At 43.0% G+C, this 24,777-nt stretch overlaps 1 protein-coding gene across 4 annotated transcripts in view; it reads left to right on the top strand.

Moving 5' to 3' along the window:
- The window catches only part of arfip2b (ADP-ribosylation factor interacting protein 2b), a 61,798-nt gene extending 48,338 nt beyond the window's left edge, over nt 1-13,460 (top strand). For 3 of the 4 annotated variants that reach the window (XM_038965424.1, XM_038965425.1, XM_038965423.1), the window contains 5 exons: nt 303-418; nt 1,352-1,573; nt 2,150-2,307; nt 12,345-12,519; nt 12,903-13,460. In XM_038965424.1, coding sequence (XP_038821352.1) covers nt 303-418; nt 1,352-1,573; nt 2,150-2,307; nt 12,345-12,519; nt 12,903-13,058 — 827 coding nt within the window. In that variant the 3' untranslated portion in view covers nt 13,059-13,460. The remainder of the gene's footprint in view (nt 1-302; nt 419-1,351; nt 1,574-2,149; nt 2,308-12,344; nt 12,520-12,902) is intronic. The other variant, XM_038965426.1, reaches the window with a different exon arrangement.
- Nucleotides 13,461-24,777: the final 11,317 nt, after the last annotated feature.

Here is a 24,777-nt window from a genome sequence, read left to right as displayed (position 1 = left end):
CCTCCTCTCCATCTCTCCCTCTTCCTCCTTCCCCTCCTCTCCATCTCTCCCTCTTCCTCCTTCCCCTCCTCTCCATCTCTCCCTCTTCCTCCTTCCCCTCCTCTCCATCTCTCCCTCTTCCTCCTTCCCCTCCTCTCCATCTCTCCCTCTTCCTCCTTCCCCTCCTCTCCATCTCTCCCTCTTCCTCCTTCCCCTCCTCTCCATCTCTCCCTCTTCCTCCTTCCCCTCCTCTCCATCTCTCCCTGTCCCGCCTCTTCCTCCTTCCCCTCCTCTCCATCTCTCCCTGTCCCGCCTCCTCCCAGGTTCCAGTATGCAGGACAGTAGAAGCAGCAGTTCCATGACTGCAGAGGAGGCCTCCAGAGGAGTGGCTGTAGAGAAACTGGACTTCATGAAGCAATGGGGCCTCAACACCTACAAGGTACTGTAATCTACCTCAGCGCCTACAAGGTACTGTAATCTACCTCGACGCCTACACGGTACTGTAATCTACCTCGACGCCTACACGGTACTGTAATCTACCTCGACGCCTACACGGTACTGTAATCTACCTCGACGCCTACACGGTACTGTAATCTACCTCGACGCCTACACGTTACTGTAATCTACCTCGACGCCTACACGTTACTGTAATCTACCTCGACGCCTACACGGTACTGTAATCTACCTCGACGCCTACACGGTACTGTAATCTACCTCGACGCCTACACGGTACTGTAATCTACCTCGACGCCTACACGGTACTGTAATCTACCTCGACGCCTACACGGTACTGTAATCTACCTCGACGCCTACACGGTACTGTAATCTACCTCGACGCCTACACGGTACTGTAATCTACCTCGACGCCTACACGGTACTGTAATCTACCTCGACGCCTACACGGTACTGTAATCTACCTCGACGCCTACACGGTACTGTAATCTACCTCGACGCCTACACGGTACTGTAATCTACCTCGACGCCTACACGGTACTGTAAATCACCTCGACGCCTACACGTTACTGTAATCTACCTCGACGCCTACACGGTACTGTAATCTGCATGTGTGTCAGAATACCTGGGCCTGTATTTAGAATACCTAGAGCCACACATACCTCCAGTACGACACTCTACCTGTCTGTGTTCACTTACCTGTTTTACATTAGCTATTTTAATCGTTTAGCTGATGCTCATATCCAAAACTAATTAACTAGTCTGTGTTAATTTACCTGTGAACCAATTAACTAGTCTGTGTTAACTAGGTCGTGTTAACTAGGTCGTGTTTTAATGATTTCCATCGAACTCATCTCACACCACCTCTCTCCCTCCTCCTTCTCTCTCCTTCCTTGCTTCCCTCCCTCGTTCTCTCCAGTGCACTAAACAGATGATCGCAGAGCGGTTTGGTCGTGGTTCTAGGACTGTGGATCTAGAACTGGAGGCTCAGATAGAAGTCCTCCGGGACACCAAGAGGAAGTATGAGAATGTGCTGCGATTGGCCAGAGCCCTGACCAATCACTTGTACAGCATGGTGCAGACGCAACACGCCCTCGGGGACACCTTCACCGACCTCAGCCTGAAATCACCTGAACTACGGGTGAGAACCTGACCTCTAACCCCTAACCCAGGAATCACCTGAACTACGGGTGAGAACCTGACCTGTAACCACTAACCCAGGAATCACCTGAGCTACGGGTTAGAACCTGACCTCTAACCTCTAACCACTAACCCAGGAATCACCTGAGCTACGGGTTAGAACCTGACCTCTAACCTCTAACCCCTAACCCAGGAATCACCTGAACTACGGGTGAGAACCTGACCTGTAACCACTAACCCAGGAATCACCTGAGCTACGGGTTAGAACCTGACCTCTAACCTCTAGACTGACCCCTCAGCCAGAAATCACCTTTAACCCCTGACCTTTAACCTCTGACCTTTAATACTGACCTTTAATCAAGAGGTAGGGCTGCCACTTAACACTGTTTGGTATTTGGGGGCTTTAGCTCAGGTCATTAAAAAAATAAAAAAAATAATTAAGCACTTTGTGATGAATCTGAAAAGTGTCATGAATACATTGGTTGATTTTTGATTTGTTGGTTGGACTGATTGATGTATTGGTTGATTTGATCAGATTGATCAGTGTGTGTGTTTAATGACCTGATGTGTCCTCCAGGATGAGTTTGGGTACAACGCAGAGACCCAGAAGTTATTATGTAAGAATGGAGAGACACTGCTGGGAGCCATCAACTTCTTTGTGTCCAGCATCAATACACTGGTTAACAAAACCATGGAGGACACGCTGATGACCATCAAGATGTACGAGGCTGCTAGGTAACACACACCACCGTCTCCATGGCAGATGTAAAGGGAAGACCGTGCCCAGACGGTCTGTTCCAGCCAGGCAGTACTGAGTGTGTCTGCCCGTACCCTGATCTACTCCAGACACACTGACCCATGTCTCATGTCTAGAATAATGGATCTGTCCTTAGAGTCAGTTGTTATGAGTTCTCGTCTCCTCTCTGTCAGGTTGGAGTTGTCTCATCTCAATTTAATTCAATGCAAAGGGATTCATTGGCATGGGAAACATATGTTAACATTGCCAAAGCAAGTGAAATAGATAATAAACAAAAGTGAAATAAACAATAAAAATGAACAGTAAACATTACACTCACAGAAGTTCCAAAATAATAAAGACATTACAAATGTCATATTATGTGCAAATAGTTAAAGTACAAAAGGGAAGATAAATAAACATGGGTTGTATATACAATGGTGTTTGTTCTTCACTGGTTGCCCTTTTCTTGTAGATATGGGAGTTTATCATAATTGGGTTTGTTTTCAAATTCTTTGTGGGTCTGTGTAATCTGAGGGATATATGTGTCTCTAATATGGTCATACATTGGGCAGGAGGTTAGGAAGTGCAGCTCAGTTTCCACCTCATTTTGTGGGCAGTGTGCACATAGCCTGTCTTCTCTTGAGAGCCAGGTCTGCCTACGGCGGCTTTTCTCAATAGCAAGGCTATGCTCACTGAGTCTGTACATAGTCAAAGCTTTCCTTAAGTTTGGGTCAGTCACAGTGGTCAGGTATTCTGCCACTGTGTACTCTCTGTTTAGGGCCAAATAGCATTCTAGTTTGCTCTTTTTGTTAATTCTTTCCAATGTGTCAAGTAATTATTTTCGTTTTCTCATGATTTGGTTGGGTCTAATTGTGTTGCTGTCCTTGGGCTCTGTGGGGTCTGTTTGTGTTTGTGAACAGAGCCCCAGGACCAGCTTGCTTAGGGGACTCTTCTCCAGGTTCATATCTCTGTAGGTGATAGCTTTGTTATGGAAGGTTTGGGAATCACTTCCTTTTTAGGTGGTTGTAGAATTTAACGGCTCTTTTCTGGATTTTGATAATTAGCGGGTATCGGCCTAATTCTGCTCTGCATGCATTATTTGGTGTTGTACACAGAGGATATTTTTGCAGAATTCTGCATGCAGTCTCAATTTGGTGTTTGTATCTTTTGTGAATTCTTGGTTGGTGAGCGGACCCCAGACCTCACAACCATAAAGGGCAATGGGTTCTATAACTGATTCAAGTATTTTTAGCCAGATCCTAATTGGTATATCGAATTTTATATTCCTTTTGATGGCATAAAAGGCCCTTCTTGCCTTGTCTCTCAGATTGTTCACAGCTTTGTGGAAGTTATATGTGGTGCTGATGTTTAGGCCAAGGTATGTGTAGTTTTTTTTGTGTGCTCTAGGGCAACAGTGTCTAGATGGAATTTGTATTTGTGGTCCTGGCGACTGGACCTTTTTTGGAACACCATTATTTTGGTCTTACTGAGATTTACTGTCAGGGCCCAGGTCTGTCAGAATCTGTGCAGAAGATCTAGGTGCTGCTGTAAGCCCTCCTTGGTTGGGGACAGAAGCACCAGATCATCAGTAGACATTTTGACTTCAGATTCTAGTAGGGTGAGACCGGGTGCTGCAGACTGTTCTAGTGCCCGCGCCAATTCGTTGATATATATATGGTGAAGAGGGTGGGTTTAAGCTGCATCCCTGTCTCACCCCCCGACCCTGTCTCACCCCACGGCCCTGTGGTAAGAAATATGTGTGTTTTTTGCCAATTTTAACCGCACACTTGTTTGTGTACATGGATTTTATGATGTAGTATGTTTTTCCCCCAACACCACTTTCCATCAATTTGTATAGCAGACCCTCTGCCAAATTGAGTTGAAGGCTTTTTTGAAATCAACAAAGCATGAGAAGATTTTGCCTTTTGTTTTGGTTTGTTTGTTTGTCAATTATGGTATGCAGGGTGAATACGTGGTCTGTCGTACGATCATTTGGTAAAAAGCAAATTTGACATTTGCTCAGTATATTGTTTTCACTGAGGAAATGTACGAGTCTTCTGTTAATGATAATGCAGAGAATTTTCCCAAGGTTGCTGTTGACGAATATCCCACGGTAGTTATTGGGGTCAAATTTGTCTCCACTTTTGTGGATTGGGGTGATCAGTCGTTGGTTCCAAGTATCGGGTAAGATGCCAGAGCTAAGGATCGTGTTAAGAAGTTTAAGTATAGCCAATTGGAATTTGTTGTCTGTATATTTTATCATTTCATTGAGGATACCATCAACACCACAGACCTTTTTGGGTTGGAGGGTTTTTATTTTGTCCTGTAGTTCATTCAATGTTATTGGAGAATCCAGTGGGTTCTGGTCGTCTTTAATAGTTGATTCTAAGATTTGTATTTGATCATGTATATGTTTTTGCTGTTTGTTCTTTGTTATAGAGCCAAAAAGATTGGAGAAGTGGTTTACCCATACATCTCCATTTTGGATAGATAACTCTTCCTGTTGTTGTTTGTTTAGTGTTTTCCTGTTTTCCCAGAAGTGGTTAGATTCTATCGATTCTTCAGTTACATTGAGCTGGTTTCTGATGTGCTGTTCCTTCTTTTTCCGTAGTGTATTTCTGTATTGTTTTAGTGATTCACCACAGCGAAGGCGTTAGATGAGGTTTTCTGGGTGTTTTAGTGATTCACCACAGCGAAGGCGTTAGATGAGGTTTTCTGGGTGTTTTAGTGATTCACCACAGCGAAGGCGTAGACTCAGGTCTTCTGTATTGTTTTAGTGATTCACCACAGTGAAGGTGTAGACTCAGGTCTTCTGTATTGTTTTAGTGATTCACCACAGTGAAGGCGTAGACTCAGGTCTTCTGCGTCTCTATGTTTTTGTTTGGATGGGTTTCTCAAGTTCTTTCTTAGGTTTTTGCATTTTGATCAAACCATTTGTCATTGTTGTTCATTTTCTTCATGGGGATATAGGTAGCACACAGGTGGACATTTTTCTCTGTTAATATCATTTCCTTTTGAATATCAAATCAAATGTTTTGTCACATGCGCCGAATACTACAACCTTACAGTGAAATGCTTACGTACAAGCCTCTAACCAACAATGAAGTAAAAATAATAAGAAATTAACGTAACAAGTAAGTAAGAGCAGCAGTAAAATAACAATTGTGAGACTATATACAGGGGGTACCGGTTAGTTGTGAGACTATATACAGGGGGTACCGGTTAGTTGTGAGACTATATACAGGGGGTACCGGTTAGTTGTGAGACTATATACAGGGGGTACCGGTTAGTTGTGAGACTATATACAGGGGGTACCGGTTAGTTGTGAGACTATATACAGGGGGTACCGGTTAGTTGTGAGACTATATACAGGGGGCACCGGTTAGTTGTGAGACTATATACAGGGGGTACCGGTTAGTTGTGAGACTATATACAGGGGGTACCGGTTAGTTGTGAGACTATATACAGGGGGTACCGGTTAGTTGTGAGACTATATACAGGGGGTACCGGTTAGTTGAGGTAATATGTACATGTAGGTAGAGTTATTAGTGACTATGCATAGACAATAACAGAGAGTAGCAGCAGTGTAAAAGGGAGGGGGGCAAAGCAAATAGTCTGGGTATTGTCATAACGTTGCCCTGTTGGGTGAGGTTTATGACCCCCCCCCCAAATACCTTTCCCCCTTTTTCTCTCTACTCTACAGAATGGACTCTTGGAAAGCCCTTTGTTAACATGGAGTCTGGTAACATCAAAAGGCTGGGAATGGAACAATATTTCTGTAATCCAACCAGTTGAAAGTATGCGTTGGTACATTAAAGAATATCATGTCAGATCAGTTGTTGTCTGGGACATTATATCTGATGACAGGACGACATAAATTGTATCTTGGAAAGTCTACACATCCAGATTCACATGGAATGTGAAATTTTAAATGTTTTAAATATGAAACTATTTGTGAAAAGATTAAATGTAATTTTAGCCTTCTAAATGAGAGAATTGTTTTCATAAGTAAACTATGCTCACTCAGTGGCCACGCCCAAGTGAACAGACATTGGTTGGAGAAGGATAAAACACGCCCTTCTCTTCTCCAGTATAAAAGCCCCCGTGACCTAATTCGCATCAGACTAAGCAAACCTCAGCGTGAGCTGTGGTTGAGAATGGTTGAATAGCCACTCTACATAACAAAATGTACATGAGACCAGATCACGTGGAGGTGATGATCACCACGCTGGAAAGATGAATTTCTACTAGACCAGCCAGAATACAGCACGAGCTGATTATGGCAAAATGGTATGAACTTTGAACTCTTATTCGAAGTAATCAGCTACAGCTGTAAACGTACGTAAAGGAAACAGGAAAAGACAGACAATCTCTTGAGAACGACAGGGTACTTCAACGTATCCGCTCTACAACACTATGATCAGAAAGATTCTTCAAAGGGACAATGGCGATCTCTGCTGGGCAAACCAGTCTTCCATCTTCGACCCATCTATCGAAGCGCAGCTCAGAGTAAATATATATCTTGCATTTTCCTTTTCCGAATGGACGGTTATTAGAGTGCATAAGATTCTGTATTTACGGTAGCATAGCTTCTCAAGGTCCGATAGAGACCCAGTCCCCTTTGTCCCTCAGTCTTCCCGCTCTTTCATTCAAACCCAACCCCTTTTCTTTGTGTAACCAGCCATCATATCAGTTTTGTCCGCTAGGGACTTTTTCTTTTATGACATGATTAGTAATCCATGTATGATCCATCCTGTGTATATGTAATTCTGTGATTTATTTAGGTGTTTAGGAAATAAATAATTAAGCCAATTTTTGTATTGCTGATTCTGTAGTGCCTTGCGGTCGGAGGCCGAGTAGTTGCCATACCAGGCAGTGATGCAACCAGTCAGGATGCTCTCGATGGTGCAGCTGTAGAACCTTTTGAGGATCTGAGGACCTATGCCAAATATTTTCAGTCTCCTGAGGGGGAATAGGTTTTGTCGTGCCCTCTTCACGACTATCTTGGTGTGCTTGGACCATGTTCGTTTGGTGGTGAAATGGATACCAAGGAGCTTGAAACTCTCAACCTGCTCCACCACAGCCCTGTTGATGAGAATGGGGGTGTGCTCGGTCCTCCTTTTCCTGTAGTCCACAATCATCTCCTTTGTCTTGATCACATTGAGAGAGAGGTTGTTGTCCTGGCACCACACGGCCAGGTCTCTGACCTCCTCCCTATAGGCTGTCTCATCGTTGTCAGTGATCAAGCCTACCACTGTTGTGTCATCGGCAAACGTAATAATGGTGTTGAAGTCGTGCCTGGCCGTGCAGTCATGAGTGAACAGGGAGTACAGGAGGGGACTGAGCACGCACCCCTGAGGGGCCCCTGTGTTGAGGTTCAGCATGGCGGATGTGTTGTTACCTACCCCTACCACCTGGGGGCGGCCTGTCAGGAAGTCCAGGATCCAGTTGCAGAGGGATGTTTAGTCCCAGGGTCCTTAGCTTAGTGATGAGCTTTGTGGGCACTATGGTGTTAAACGCTGAGCAGTTGTAAATGAATATTATTCTCACATAAGTGTTCCTTTTGTCCAGGTGGGAAAGGGCAGTGTGGAGTGCAATAGAGATTGCATCATCTGTGGATCTGTTGGGGTGGTATGCAAATTGGAGTGGGTCTATTGTTTCTGGGATAATGGTGTTGATGTGAGCCATGACCAGCCTTTCGAAGCACTTCATGGCTACAGACGTGAGTGCTACGGGTCGGTAGTCATTTAGGTAGGTTACCTTAGTATTCTTGGTGACAGGCACTATGGTGGTCTGCTTGAAACATGTTGGTATTATAGACTCGGACAGGGAGAGGTTGAAAATGTCAGTGAAGACACTTGCCAGTTGGTCAGCGCATGCTGAGTACAAGTGCTGGTAATCTGTCTGGCCCTGCGGCCTTGTGAATGTTGACCTGTTTAAAGGTCTTACTCACATCGGTTGCAGAAAGCGTGATCACACAGTCACGGGGAATTTGTAACCAAATGTAAAATGTTTCTGTTTTGATTAATTTAATAGTGAGTTAGGGCTGCTCTATTCCAAATGAGCATACCCCCTGAGTACCTTCCCTGTTTCACACCTGGTAGTTTGGTGGATGGGACTACCAGCTCTCTGTAACCTAGAGGGCAACCAGTGAGTCTGTCTCCTCTATACCATGTTTCTTGTAGGATGACAATGTTCATTGGTTGGGGTGGGGGTGTGGCTGGTGGTGCTGTGGTCTGGATGTAGGTCCTCTCAGCGTGGGTCCTCTGTGTAGGTCCGGGGGGGGTCCTATAGGTCTGGGAGGGTGTCTCGCTGGTCTGGGGTGGACTGTCCCGCTGTGTTGTCGACGCTATGGTCAGGGATGGACAGTCCCGCTGTGTTGTCGACGCTATGGTCAGGGTCTGGGATGGACTGTCCCGCTGTGTTGTCGACGCTATCGTCAGGGTCTGGGGTGGACTGTCCCGCTGTGTTGTCGACGCTATGGTCAGAGTCTGGGATGGACTGTCCTGCTGTGTTGTCGACGCTATGGTCAGGGTCTGAGGTGGACAGTCCCGCTGTATTGTCGACGCTATGGTCTGGGGTGGACAGTCCCGCTGTGTTGTTGACGTTATGGTCAGGGTCTGGGATGGACTGTCCTGCTGTGTTGTCGACGCTATGGTCTGGGGTGGACTGTCCCGCTGTGTTGTCGACGCTATGGTCAGGGTCTGGGATGGACTGTCCCGCTGTGTTGTCGACGCTATCGTCAGGGTCTGGGGTGGACTGTCCCGCTGTGTTGTCGACGCTATGGTCTGGGTCTGGGATGGACTGTCCTGCTGTGTTGTCGACGCTATGGTCAGGGTCTGGGATGGACTGTCCTGCTGTGTTGTCGACGCTATGGTCTGGGGTGGACTGTCCCGCTGTGTTGTCGACGCTATGGTCAGGGTCTGAGGTGGACTGTCCCACTGTGTTGTCGACGGTATGGTCTGGGGTGGACTGTCCCGCTGTGTTGTCGACGGTATGGTCAGGGTCTGGGGTGGACTGTCCTGCTGTGTTGTCGACGCTATGGTCAGGGTCTGAGATGGACTGTCCCGCTGTGTTGTCGACGCTATGGTCTGGGGTGGACTGTCCCGCTGTGTTGTCGACGCTATGGTCAGGGTCTGAGGTGGACTGTCCCGCTGTGTTGTCGACGCTATGGTCTGGGGTGGACTGTCTCGCTGTGTTGTCGACGCTATGGTCTGGGGTGGACTGTCCCGCTGTGTTGTCGACGCTATGGTCTGGGGTGGACTGTCTCGCTGTGTTATCGACGCTATGGTCTGAGGTGGACTGTCCTGCTGTGTTGTCGACGGTATGGTCTGAGGTGGACTGTCTCGCTGTGTTGTCGACGCTATGGTCTGGGGTGGACTGTCTCGCTGTGTTGTCGACGCTATGGTCTGAGGTGGACTGTCCTGCTGTGTTGTCGACGGTATGGTCTGGGGTGGACTGTCCCGCTGTGTTGTCGACGCTATGGTCAGGGTCTGAGGTGGACTGTCCCGCTGTGTTGTCGACGGTATGGTCTGGGGTGGACTGTCCCGCTGTGTTGTCGACGCTATGGTCAGGGTCTGAGGTGGACTGTCCCGCTGTGTTGTCGACGGTATGGTCAGGGGTGGACTGTCCCGCTGTGTTGTCGAGACCTTTGTCGGGAGCCGAGTTGGGCTGTTTTTTTGGCTTCTCTGTTGGGGTGGTCACCTCTCTAGTGGGTTGTTCTCTGTCACACTCCCTCAGCTGGCTAACTCATTGATCCTGCTTTGTAGTGTACCCCTCGGGTTGTTAACCAAAGTTAGCTGGCTAACTCATTGATCCTGCTTTGTAGTGTACCCCTCAGGTTGTTAACCAAAGTTAGCTGGCTAACTCATTGATCCTGCTTTGTAGTGTACCCCTCAGGTTGTTAACCTCTTATGGCTGCAAGCCCGAGGTCGGTACACCTATGACAACATCCCCCACCCCCCCCACACTGATTAGCATCGCTAGCATAGCGTCACAATTAAATAGTAGCATCTAAATATCATTAAATCACAAGTCCAAGACACCAAATGAAAGATACAGATCTTGTGAATAAAGCCACCATTTCAGATTTTTAAAATGTTTTACAGGGAAGACAAAATATGTAAATCTATTAGCTAACCATGTTAGCAAAAGACACCGTTTTTCTTTGTCCACCATTTTTTCTCAACACCAGTAGCTATCACCAATTCGGCTAAACTAAGATATTGATAGCCACTAACCAAGAAAAAACCTCATCAGATGACAGTCTGATAACATATTTATTGTATAGGATAGGTTTTGTTAGAAAAATGTGCATATTTCAGGTATAAATCATAGTTTACAATTGCACCCACCATCACAAATCGACTAGAATAAATACACAGAGCAACGTGTATTACCAATTTACTCATCATAAAACATTTCTTAAAAATACACAGCACATAGCAATGGAAAGACACAGATCTTGTGAATTCAGACAATATTTCAGATGTTCTAAGTGTTTTACAGCGAAAACACAATAAATCGTTATATTAGCATACCACATATGCAAACGTTACCAGAGCATTGATTCAAGCCAAAGAGAGCGATAACGTAATCATCGCCAAAATATATTAATTTTTTCACTAACCTTCTCAGAATTCTTCCGATGACACTCCTGTAACATCATATTACAACATACATATAGAGTTTGTTCGAAAATGTGCATATTTAGCCACCAAAATCATGGTTAGACAATGACAAAAGTAGCCCAGCTGGTCAGAAAATGTCGTGTGCCATATTAGACAGTGATCTAGTCTTATACATAAATACTCATAAACGTGACTAAAAAAATATAGGGTGGACAGCGATTGATAGACAATTTAATTCTTAATACAATCGCTGAATTACATTTTTTAAATTATCCTTACTTTTCAATACAGGTTGCGCCAAGCGAAGCTACATCTAACAAAATGGCGGCATAAGCGATTAACATTTTTCGACAAACACGATTTATCATAATAAATTGTTCTTACTTTGAGCTGTTCTTCCATCAGAATCTTGGGCAAAGAATCCTTTCTTGGGTCTAATCGTCTTTTGGTCGAAAGCTGTCCTCTTGCCATGTGGAAATGCCCACTGCGTTCGGCATGAACTGGAAACGTGCCCAGAGGTTCAAAGTGTCTCAGAAAGCAATGCCTCAAAATCGCACTAAACGGATATAAATTGCTATAAAACGGTTTAAATTAACTACCTTATGATGTTTTTAACACCTATAACGAGCAAAAACATGACCGGAGAAATATTACTGGCTAAACTAAAGCTTGGAAAAAGAGCAGGTCCGTGTCCACCTCATAGCCTGGTTCCTCTCTAGGTTTCTTCCTAGGTTTTGGCCTTTCTAGGGAGTTTTTCCTAGCCACCGTGCTTCTACACCTGCATTACTAGCTGTTTGGGGTTTTAGGCTGGGTTTCTGTACAGCACTTCGAGATATTAGCTGATGTACGAAGGGCTATATAAAATAAAATTGATTGATTGATTGATCAGGCGCAGCTGGAAAAGGGACACTACCTACACGTTGTGTTGTTTTATAGAGGCTCTGATTGCGCAATCGACTCCATTCAAAGCGTCACCACGTAATGACATCCAGGGGAAGACGTAAGCAGTGTTTGTATCCTCATAGCATTCACAGGGACCTTTAAACTGACTCCAGATCAGGGGCCAAGATGTCTGAAATCTGACTCCATGTCAGGGAAAGTGCTGTAGAATGAGTTCTGTTCCACTCAGAGACAAAATTTCAACGGCTATAGAAACTAGAGAGTGTTTTCTATCCAATAATAACAATAATATGCATATTGTACGAGCAAGAATTGAGTACGAGGCCGTTTGAAATGGGCACCTATTATCTGGCTACTCAATACTGCCCCTGCAGCCATAAAAAGTTAACCAAAGTTAGCTGGCTAACTCATTGATCCTGCTTTGCAGTGCACCCCTCAGGGTAGATTTTGCAGAGTTGAGTATGATGGGTTATAGCTTGTTATGTCTCTCCTCTCGCTGTCAGGTTGGAGTTTGATGCGTACAGGGCAGACCTAGAGGAATTAAGCGTTGGCCCCAGGGATGTGGTGAACATGGCCCGTATAGATACAGCCCAGGAGCAGTACCAGATCCACAAGGACAAATATGAACGTCTTCGCTCTGACGTCACTATCAAACTCAACTTCCTGGATGAAAACAAGGTAGGATACACCTCCTTGTTCCTCTTTGCTTTTGTTCTTCTCCTGACACGAGCACACAGACACAGAGGCCTGTCTGTATCTCTCTTTGCATATCAGTGTGTTGATTCCTCTCTCGCCTCTCGCTCGCCTCTCTCTCTCGCTCCTTCCTCTCTCTCGCTCTCTCTCGCCTCTCTCGCTCCTTCCTCTCTCTCTTTCGCTCTCTCTCTGCTTCCTTCTCTCTGCTTCCCTCTCTCTCTCTCTCTCTCTCTCTCTCTCTCTCTCTCTCTCTCTCTCTCTCTCTCTCTCTCTCTCTCTCTCTGCTTCCTTCTCTCTGCTTCCTTCTCTCGCTCCTTCCTCTCTCTCGCTCTCTCTCGCCTCTCTCGCTCCTTCCTCTCTCTCTCCAGGTAAAGGTGATGCATAAACAGCTGCTCCTGTTCCATAATGCCATCTCAGCCTACTTCGCTGGTAACCAGCAGCAGTTGGAGCAGACCCTGAAGCAGTTCAACATCAAGCTGAGGCCCCCAGGGGCCGACAAACCCTCCTGGCTTGAGGAACCATGAGGGAGGGAGCCACAGGAGACAGGGCAGCCCAGGAGAGGCCCTCCTAACCTGGGAAACAGCGGACCCCCCAAAACCCCTTACTATCCACTACAGTGGACCACGGACGGACAGATGGACAGGACTACGTAGAGATGGATGGATGGATGAATGGGCCAAGGGCCTTGTATCTATAGAGGACTGTGTCATGATCAGGGACTTGTCTTATTTTCCTCTCTTTCATGATCTGTCTTTTTCTCTCTTCTGTATAATATATTATCTCCTGTCCTCTATGTAAGTAATAATGCCTGAGAAGCCGGTGTTTGGGTGATATATTGGCACGGGTGTTGTTAGGCCCCGAGACAAAGTCTTTTATATCCTCAAACACCGGCTTCTCTGGCATTATCACTTTTACACAACGGGTTACCAACATATTCAAATAATGATTGACATATTTTCATTAAACGTTATTTTGATGAATTTATTCATACTATTTCATCCTTCCACAAGATATATATATATATAGTCCTGACACAAAATCTAGGGTTGCTACCCAAGCCGGCTGGTCGTTCGTTCTTTCGGTTCGGCTGCCAGTGACCCAGTCGTTCAGTCTTTTTGTTCTGTATCTGTGGACGCGACCCAGTCGTTCGTTCTAAATGTTCCATTGCCATACTGGCTAGCGTGCTAGCGAGTCCATACTGGCTAGCGTGCTAGCGAGTCCATACTGGCTAGCGTGCTAGCGAGTCCATACTGGCTAGCGTGCTAGCGAGTCCATACTGGCTAGCGTGCTAGCGAGTCCATACTGGCTAGCGTGCTAGCGAGTCCATACTGGCTAGCGTGCTAGCGAGTCCATACTGGCTAGCGTGCTAGCGAGTCCATACTGGCTAGCGTGCTAGCGAGTCCATACTGGCTAGCGTGCTAGCGAGTCCATACTGGCTAGGGTGCGAGCGAGTCCATACTGGCTAGGGTGCGAGCGAGTCCATACTGGCTAGCGTGCGAGCGAGTCCATACTGGCTAGCGTACGAGCTAGCCAACTACGGCTAACTTACAGTCATGTCAAAAAGTGCAGCCAGAATGACAACAAAGTAGCTGTTTTCTAGCGAGATTTCTTTGGACACAACCATAACAATGAACTAATGATGCACAATTTTGCCTGGCAGATAAAATGTGCTCACTTGTCAGGACACTGTTCAGACAAAAGAAATACAATCCATAACATCAATTTGAACTGATGTTAATAAAATGAAATCAAACATTATCTTTGTTATTCACCATAGCTGAGATATCTACGTATTGTCACATTTATCTTGTACATTTCTGTCAGAGTCTGTGCTACTACTGTTGCTGCCTAGCGTAATTCTTCAGGGTGTTGATGGTGCTGCAGTGTTCTCTTGGTTATTTTTTTACGAGGAATGAGTTGGTTGTCTGTTGTCCTCTTGGACACCCGCTGTAACTGGAGGTTGAAGCACACTTTCTGGACCAGAGCCCTTGGTCTACCGGGATTCAGAGCCTTGTCCTTATCGGTGATGGGAGGGTGGCTGTTTGTGATATCTTAGCTGTTTTGATGTTACCCAGAAATACCTGATTGGAGGTAGTAAATTCAGTGTCCTTTATAATACACCAGCTGCGACCGATGGGTGGGTCATTTAGAAACCGGTTGAGCCCACTACGGAGTGCCAGGTATCTCATTATACTGTACCGCTCTCCCTTCCCATTTCTTACATTTCTATAAAACTGTCGGGAGAAGGATGTTAAACTCTTCCTTTAGTGACATTTCTGAAGTCGACAACTTTTGTTTGTTATCTTCTAACCAGCCCTCGAAGCACCACACAGCCCAGTTTGTATTCTTAATGTGGTTTTCTTTGTTGGGGATTTTCTCTTGGTCATTCATTACCTTATTTTTCACATCTGCATGCCTCGGTAGTATTTCCTGGGTAGTATTTCCTGGGTAGTATTTCCTGGGTAGTATTTCCTGGGTAGTATTTCCTGGGTAGTATTTCCTGGGTAGTATTTCCCCCCCCCATTCATCCATATTCATGCTGCCGAAAAGAGCAAAATACATTTTCCACTCATCCATTTTAGTTTTCGCAAAACAAAGTATTGATTTAGCCAGTCAACTGGGGGGGAAAAAAACATTTTGTATGATGCTATGACAACCATCTGAATTTGCTGTCAGTGTCGTTCGGACCCATTCACTTTATATGGGACGGTGCAGATCACAGTTCAAAATTGAAAAGGTCAGAGAGACAGACGGAAAGGTTTATACTATGCTTTTTTTTATAGTGGAGATCAAGTTTATAAATTGCCTGGCTGGGCTGATGAGACAGTGGATTGCGCTGTCAAATGGAACAGAGTAAATAGACATTTTAACATCATTGATTTAGCCTGCGGTAACTTGTGGAATAGACACCGGCTGGAATGCGGTTTTAACCAATCAGCATTCAGGATTAGACCCACCCTTTGTATTAAAATATAATGATATCTCCTATCCTCCTCCTCCTCATTGCAAGCACCAACTGAGCTACAGAGGACCTCTAACCTGATCTGTTTTATTCATTTCTCTCTCCCTTTCTCTCTCTCTCTCTCCCTTTCTCTCTCTCTCTCTCCCTTTCTCTCTCTCTCCCTCTTTCTCCTGAGTTTGTATCTTAGTCACTTCTCTACTGTCACCACTCAATGCCCCCCACTTCCCAAACAATCCAGGACCAGCGTGTACCCCACAACAACATCACTGATGACAGCAGCAGCATCACTGATGACAGCAGCATCACTGATGACAACAGCATCAATAATGACAACAGCATCAATAATGACAACAGCATCAATAATGACAGCAGCATCAATAATGACAACAGCATCAATAATGACAGCAACAGCATCAATAATGACAACAGCATCAATAATGACAACAGCATCAATAATGACAGCAGCAACAACAGCATCAATAATGACAGCAGCATCAATAATGACAACAGCATCAATAATGACAGCAACAGCATCAATAATGACAACAGCATCAATAATGACAACAGCATCAATAATGACAGCAGCAACAACAGCATCAATAATGACAACAGCATCAATAATGACAGCAACAGCATCAATAATGACAGCAGCAACAACAACATCAATAATGACAACAGCATCAATAATGACAGCAGCAACAACAACATCAATAATGACAACAGTATCAATAATGACAGCAGCAACAACAACATCAATAATGACAGCAGCATCAATAATGACAGCAGCAACAACAACATCAATAATGACAACAGTATCAATAATGACAGCAGCAACAACAACATCAATAATGACAACAGCAACAACAACATCAATAATGACAGCAGCAACAACAACATCAATAATGACAACAGCAACAACAACATCAATAATGACAGCAGCAACAACAGCATCAATAATGACAGCAGCAACAACAACATCAATAATGACAACAGCATCAATAATGACAGCAGCAACAACAACATCAATAATGACAACAGCATCAATAATGACAGCAGCAACAACAACATCAATAATGACAACAGCATCAATAATGACAGCAGCAACAACAACATCAATAATGACAACAGCAACAACAACATCAATAATGACAGCAGCAACAATAATGACAACAGCAACAACAGCATCAATAATGACAACAGCATCAATAATGACAACAGCATCAATAATGACAGCAGCAACAACAGCATCAATAATGACAACAGCATCAATAATGACAACAGCATCAATAATGACAACAGCATCAATAATGACAACAGCAACAATAATGACAACAGTAACAACAACATCAATAATGACAACAGCAACAACAACATCAATAATGACAACAGCATCAATAATGACAACAGCATCAATAATGACAACAGTAACAACAACATCAATAATGACAACAGCAACAACAGCATCAATAATGACAACAGCAACAACAGCATCAATAATGACAACAGCATCAATAATGACAACAGCATCAATAATGACAACAGCAACAATAATGACAACAGTAACAACAACATCAATAATGACAACAGCAACAACAACATCAATAATGACAACAGCATCAATAATGACAACAGCATCAATAATGACAACAGTAACAACAACATCAATAATGACAACAGCAACAACAGCATCAATAATGACAGCAGCAACAACAGCATCAATAATGACAACAGCAACAACAGCATCAATAATGACAACAGCATCAATAATGACAACAGCAACAACAGCATCAATAATGACAGCAGCAATAACAGCATCAATAATGACGACAGCAACAACAGCATCAATAATGACGACAGCAACAACAGCATCAATAATGACAACAGCAACAACAGCATCAATAATGACAACAACAACAGCATCAATAATGACAACAGCAACAACAGCATCAATAATGACAGCAGCAACAACAGCATCAATAATGACGACAGCAACAACAGCATCAATAATGACAGCAGCAACAACAGCATCAATAATGACAACAGCATCAATAATGACAACAGCAATAATGACAGCAGCAACAACAACATCAATAATGACAACAGTAACAACAGCATCAATAATGACAGCAGCAACAACAGCATCAATAATGACAACAGCATCAATAATGACAACAGCAACAGCATCAATAATGACAACAGCATCAATAATGACAACAACAACAGCATCAATAATGACAACAGCAACAACAGCATCAATAATGACGACAACAACAACAACAGCATCAATAATGACAACAGCATCAATAATGACAGCAACAACAGCATCAATAATGACGACAACAACAACAGCATCAATAATGACAGCAGCAACAACAGCATCAATAATGACGACAGCAACAACAGCATCAATAATGACAGCAGCAACAACAGCATCAATAATGACGACAACAACAACAACAGCATCAATAATGACAGCAGCAACAGTAGTCAGAAACAGTCCTGGTAAAGTGGTGAAGGTCAGACAGTCTGTATCCCTCGCCACAATAACTAAACAGGATCCTCAATGATCTAGTCCAGACGCCTGTCCTAAGACTGAGAGACAGTCGGGAGAAGTCCCTGAGCACTACCCACACCAAGACTCCCAGCTCCACTTTACTAAGAGATACACGGTTTACTACTGCTAGTGTCCCAATGAAGTGTGTATGTATGTACAGTGAACTTTTGGAAAGTTTTCAGACCCCTTGACTTTTTCCACATTTTGTTACGTTACAGCCTTATTCCAAAATTTATTAAATTGTTTTTTCCCCCCTCAATCTATACACAATACGCCATAATGACAAAGCAAAAACAAGTTTAGAAATGTTTGCTAATTTATTAAAAATAAAAAACTGATATCACATTTACATAAGTATTCAGACCCCTTTACTCAGTACTTTGTTGAAGCACCTTTGGCAGTGATTACAGCCTAGAGTCTTCTTGGGTATGATGCCCAATGCAGGTGTAGTGCCTGATACAGCCGGTGTAGTGCCTGATACAGCAGGTGTAGTGCCTGATACAGCAGGTGTCAAACATGTAAAGTGTGGTGTACCGCAGGGCAGCTCTCTAGGCCCTCTACTCTTCTATTTTTACCAATGACCTGCCACCACTGGCATTAAACAAAGCCTGTGTGTCCATGTATGCTGATGATTCAACCACATACGCATCAGCAACCACAGCCAATGAAGTCACTGAAACCCTTAACAAAGAGTTGAGGTCTGTTTTGGAATGGGTGGCCAGTAATAAACTGGTCCTGAACATCTCTAAAACTAAGAGCATTGTATTTGGTACAAATCATTCCTTTATTTTTTTACCTTTTATTTAACTAGGCAAATCAGTTAAGAACACATTCTTATTTTCTATGACGGCCTAGGAACAGTGGGTTAACTGCCTTGTTAACCTCTATGGGGTAGGTGGGACGCAATCGTCCCACCTGGCCAATAGCCAGGGAAAATGCAGAGCGCCAAATTCAAATAAAATACTATAAAAATCTAACTTTCATTAAATCACACATGTAAGATACCAAATTAAAGCTACACTCGTTGTGAATCCAGCCAACATGTCAGATTTCAAAAAGGCTTTTCGGCGAAAGCATAAGATGCTATTATCTGATGATAGCACAACAGTAAACAAAGAGTAGCATATTTCAACACTGCAGGCACGACACAAAACGCAGAAATAAAAATATAATTCATGCCTTACCTTTGACAAACTTCTTTTGTTGGCACTCCAATATGTCCCATAAACATCACAAATGGTCCTTTTGTTCGATTAATTCCGTCTATATATATCCAAAATGTCCATTTATTTGGCGCGTTTCATCCAGAAAAACACAGCTTCCGACTTGCGAAACGTCACTACAAAATATATCAAAAGTTACATGTAAACTTTACCAAAACATTTCAAACTACCAAACTACTATCTGTGTTCAATACAAAAAGAAAACAAACTGACGCAACTTTTCTGGTAATGTGCCTCTCTCAAACAATCCACTTCAAGTGACTCATTTAAGATGGCCGTACTTCTTTATTACACAAAGGAAAAACCTCAACCAATTTCTAAAGACCGGTGACATCCAGTAGAAGCGGTAGGAACTGCAAACAAGTCCCTTAGAAATTTAGTTTCCCAATGAAAACTCATTGAAAAGACAGTGACCTCAAAAAAAAAGAATCTGAATAGTTTGTCCTCTGGGTTTTGCCTGCTACATAAGTTCTGTTATACTCACAGACATGATTCAAACAGTTTTAGAAACTTCAGAGTGTTTTCTATCCAAATCTACTAATAATATGCATATCTTATATTCTGGGGATGAGTAGCAGGCAGTTGAATTTGGGCATGCTATTTATTCAAAAGTGAAAATGCTGCCCCCTACCCCGAAGAAGTTAAGCTGCAGCTGGCACAGAACAGAGCAGCACGTTTTGCTCTTAATTGTTATCAGAGGGCTGATATAAATACTATACATGCCAGTCTGTCTTGGCTAAGAGTTGAGGAGAGACTGACTGCATCACTTCTTGTTTTTATAAGAAACATTAATGTGTTGGAGATTCCCAAAATGGAAATTTTAGTAATATTTGGGTGAGACATTGATCAATGAGATTTCAACCTTTTAACTTTAAGCTATCTACTGTATTACTAAAGTAATATTGAATTGTGTTTGGTTGACAATGCAACCAAATATCAACATTTAAAGGCTAAAGTGCCTTCAGAAAGTATTCATACCCTCAGTCCTTACTGATTTATAAGTATACCCATAACATGATGCAGCCACCACCATGCTTGAAAATATGAAGGGTGGTACTCAGTGATGTGTTGTATTGGGTTTGCCCCAAACAACACTTTGGTTGGTTGCTAGACACCCATTTTCAAGTAGATTTAAGTCAAAACTGTTACTCGGCCACTCAGGAGCATTCACGGTCTTCTTTTTAAACTCCAGTGTAGATTTGACCTTGTGTTTTAGATTATTGTCCTGCTGAAAGGTGAATTCATCTCCCAGTGTCTAGTGGAAAGCAGACTGAACCAGGTTTTCCTCTAGGATTTTGTCTGTGCTTAGCTCCATTCCGTTTCTTTTTTATCCTGAAACTCCCCAGTTATTAACGATTACAAGCATACCCATAACATGATGCAGCCACCACTATGCTTGAAAATATTGTTGGGTTCTGAGAATATGAAATATACTTATTCATGTTACTGAGGGAGAAAGGGTAATGTATAACGTTACATTATGTTAGGTATCCTATTGAAATATTCAGTGCAGGGAAGCGATCACATGTGGCAGGCATCGATAAAAGGGGAGAGAGCCATGGAATAGTGAAGGACGGTCGAGATCAGGTCAAGTTCAGGGAGAAATAAAAGTTTATGGCCCATATCACTTGGTGTCCTGCCTAGCAATAAAGACAATGTTTGTATAGATGAGTAGGAGGAGACTCAGCCTAGGAGGAAGGTTAAATATCAGTACTTGTGTGAATGTTTTGTTGTCTAATGCAGCTGTATTGATCCTCTGGGAAGAATAAACTTGGTTAAGCTTTCATAGTGTCCGTAGAGAATTAGACCCTAATAGTTGGCGCTGCGAGCAGCGTTTACCACAATGTGTAGTCAAACCATATCAGTTGAGCAGGAGCTGGCAACAAACAAGGTAGGCACAGTTCCTACACTTGTTTCCACTCATTTTGACATCTTGGGGAGATGAGAATCGTAAAGGCTGAACAATTATAGGATACGGACCTAGAAAACCTGAGTTTATTCAGTAGACCCATTGTGTTACGGCCGGTCGTAGCTTTGTGGTGTAGATAATAGGTTGGTTCCTGCTAGTACTGTAAGAATAGGGTGAGTACCGGAAGGTGAACTCGAGCAGGCTGGTACCTGTAGGGTAAGTCCTAGGGGATAAATCCAGAGTGGGTTAGTTAATGTGACTACTATAGGAATAGGGTGAGTCCCGGAAGGTGAACTCGAGCAGGCTGGTACCTGTAGGGTAAGTGTGGTGGTTATGGAGAATCAGAGCGGGAAAGGAGAACAGTGACTCGGTGGCGAGAAAGGAGAACAGTGACCCGGTGGCGAGAAAGGAGAACAGTGACCCGGTGGCGAGAAAGGAGAACAGTGACTCGGCGGCGAGAAAGGAGAACAGTGACTCGGCGGCGAGAAAGGAGAACAGTGACTCGGTGGCGAGAAAGGAGAACAGTGACTCGGTGGCGAGAAAGGAGAACAGTGACTCGGTGGCGAGAAAGGAGAACAGTGACTCGGTGGCGAGAAAGGAGAACAGTGACTCGGTGGCGAGAAAGGAGAACAGTGACTCGGTGGCGAGAAAGGAGAACAGTGACTCGGCGGCGAGAAAGGAGAACAGTGACTCGGCGGCGAGAAAGTCGCCGTGTTAGAGGGAAGTACTAAATAATAATAATAATATAAATAATAAATATTAATAAATAAGTGCTAAATAAAAGATACATAAATTATGGGGTGGATGAAAACAAATGATTGGAGGACAGTGGATTTACCATTACTTTACTTACTTTCGGATTGCTGATTAAGATGTAGCATAGTGAATGCTAACGAAATGTACACTTTCTCAGATAAGTAAGGCCGGTTCATGTGTATTTTTGACCTACGGTTTACCACACACACACACACACACACACACACCAGCACACGCACACACACACACACACACACCAGCACGCGCACACAAGTTAACGGTTATGAATATGGTGGTGTTGATACCGGAGGATTTATTTAGTGGAGTCTTTCCAATTTGGTTTTAAATTGGGTATGCAGAAGGATGGAAATGTTTGAAAGGGTTTTTAAATTGTTTCTGAAGGACAGGGAAAGAAAATGGAGAGGAAATATTTAAATTGTTTCTGAAGGACAGAGAAAGAAAATGGAGAGGAAATATTTAATGGTGTTGAATGCCCTGTATCCTGACTTCCTGGTGAGGCCTGATCAATCTCACTATAAATGATCGAAACAGGTGGGATTTAATTTTTAAATGAATGAGAAACACTAGTTTCTATTCTATTTTACCATTACTTCATGAGATACTATTATTTCCTTATGGAGTTATCAAGAGTTGTAATTCTAAGTTGATTGGTAATTTGAATTAGTTTATTTTTGATTTAACATGTTTTTTAATCACGATGTGAATCATATGTTCGAAGGGAAAATTACCAGTTTGCTAGGGTCCTGGTCTTTGGGTAAATATACAAATGTATTTTGTTCCGTCTGCATATAGAAGGAAAATATGTTAACTTCTACTTGGTCACAATCCCGGATCCGGGAGCACCCTCATCAGTAAAAAAGCTGACTAGCATAGCCTAGCATAGCGCCACAAGTAAATACTAGCATCTAAATATCATGAAATCATAAGTCCAAGACACCAGATGAAAGATACACATCTTGTGAATCCAGCCATCATTTCTGATTTTTTAAAATGTTTTACAGGGAAGACACTATGTATTTCTATTAGCTAACCACGATAGCAAAAGACAACTTTTTTTTCCCACCATTTTTTTACTGCATAGGTAGCTATCACAAATTCGACCAAATAAAGATATAAATAGTCACTAACCAAGAAACAACTTCATCAGATGACAGTCTGATAACATATTTATTGTATAGCATATGTTTTGTTCGAAAAATGTGCATACTTCAGGTATAAATCATAGTTTTACATTGCAGCCACCATCACAACTCTCACCAAAGCAACTAGAATAACTACAGAGAGCAACGTGAATTACCTAAATACTCATCATAAAACATTTATGAAAAATACACAGTGTACAGCAAATGAAAGACAAAGATCTTGTGAATCCAGCCAATATTTCAGATTTTTTAAGTGTTTTACAGCGAAAACACAATATAGCATTATATTAGCTTACTACAATAGCCAACCACACAACAGCATTGATTCAAGCCAACAATAGCGATAACGAATAAACCAGCAAAAGATATACATTTTTTCACTAACCTTCTCAAACTTCTTCAGATGACAGTCCTATAACATCATATTACACAATACATATAGAGTTTGTTCGAAAATGTGCATATTTAGCGGCACAAATCGTGGTTATACAATGAGAATAGTAGCCAAGCTGCAAACAAAATGTCGGGAGAAATCTTGGGAGAGGCACCTAATCTAATCAATAACTAATCATAAACTTGACTAAAAAATACAGGTTAGACAGCAAATGAAAGATACATTAGTTCTTAATGCAACCGCTGTGTTAGATTTTTAAAATTAACGTTACTACGACATACAGCGTGCGTTAAAGCGAGACCGCACCGAAATTAATGGCGGAATAGTAGGTCAACATTTTTCAACAAAACAACGAATTAACTTCATAAATAGTTCTTACTTTTTGATGAGCTTCCATCAGAATCTTGGGCAAGTTGTCCTTTGTCCAGAATCATCGTTGCTCGGTTGTAGATTGCCGTCTTCAACTTAGGAATTAGCAGCAAACATTAGCTATGTGGCCCAGACGTGCCCAACTCACTATAACGCAGCACAAAGAAATATCCGAAAATCGCAATATACTGATATAAACTGATATAACTCGGTTTAAAATAACTACATTATGATGTCTTTAACACCTATATCGAATAAAATCAGAGCCGGATATATCTAACTCCTATAACGAGAGCTTTTCAGAATGCATTCCTGAGGTCTGTCTCGCGTCATGGCGAACGTTGAAAAGAGTGCACCCCAAGACCCTTTATATGGCCTCAGATCTGCCTAGCAACTCCATTCCAATTCTCACTGCTTGCTGACATCTAGGGGAAGGCGTATGCAGTGCATGTCGACCAATAGAATACATGCAAATTAATAAACTGACCCTGGAACAGACTGCCTGATTTCAGAATTCTCACTTCCTGACAGGAAGTTTGCTCCAACTTGAGTTCTGTTTTACTCACAGATATAATTCAAACGGTTTTAGAAACTAGAGAGTGTTTTCTATCCAATAGTAATAATAATATGCATATTGTACGAGCAAGAATTGAGTATGAGGCAGTTTAATTTGGGAACGAATTTTTACAAAGTGAAAACAGCGCCCCCATATTGAGAAAATGTTAATAAGGGATGACCGTTACTCCAAATGGATTGTGATGTGTGTATTGCTGATTTCATTTTTTGTCTTTGTTTCGATACACATTTCACCAGATTGGGACTACTGGAGTGTGGGATTCCCTGAGGGGTTAGGTTGCTAACTCCCTGATCTGGTAACTCTTCCGAAAGGTTACCAGTAAAATAAGGGAGTATG

Source organism: Salvelinus namaycush, chromosome 26 (assembly GCF_016432855.1).
Source record: "Salvelinus namaycush isolate Seneca chromosome 26, SaNama_1.0, whole genome shotgun sequence".
In the NCBI taxonomy this organism is placed as follows: Eukaryota; Metazoa; Chordata; class Actinopteri; order Salmoniformes; family Salmonidae; genus Salvelinus; species Salvelinus namaycush.
This window is presented reverse-complemented; position numbering and strand designations above follow the sequence as displayed.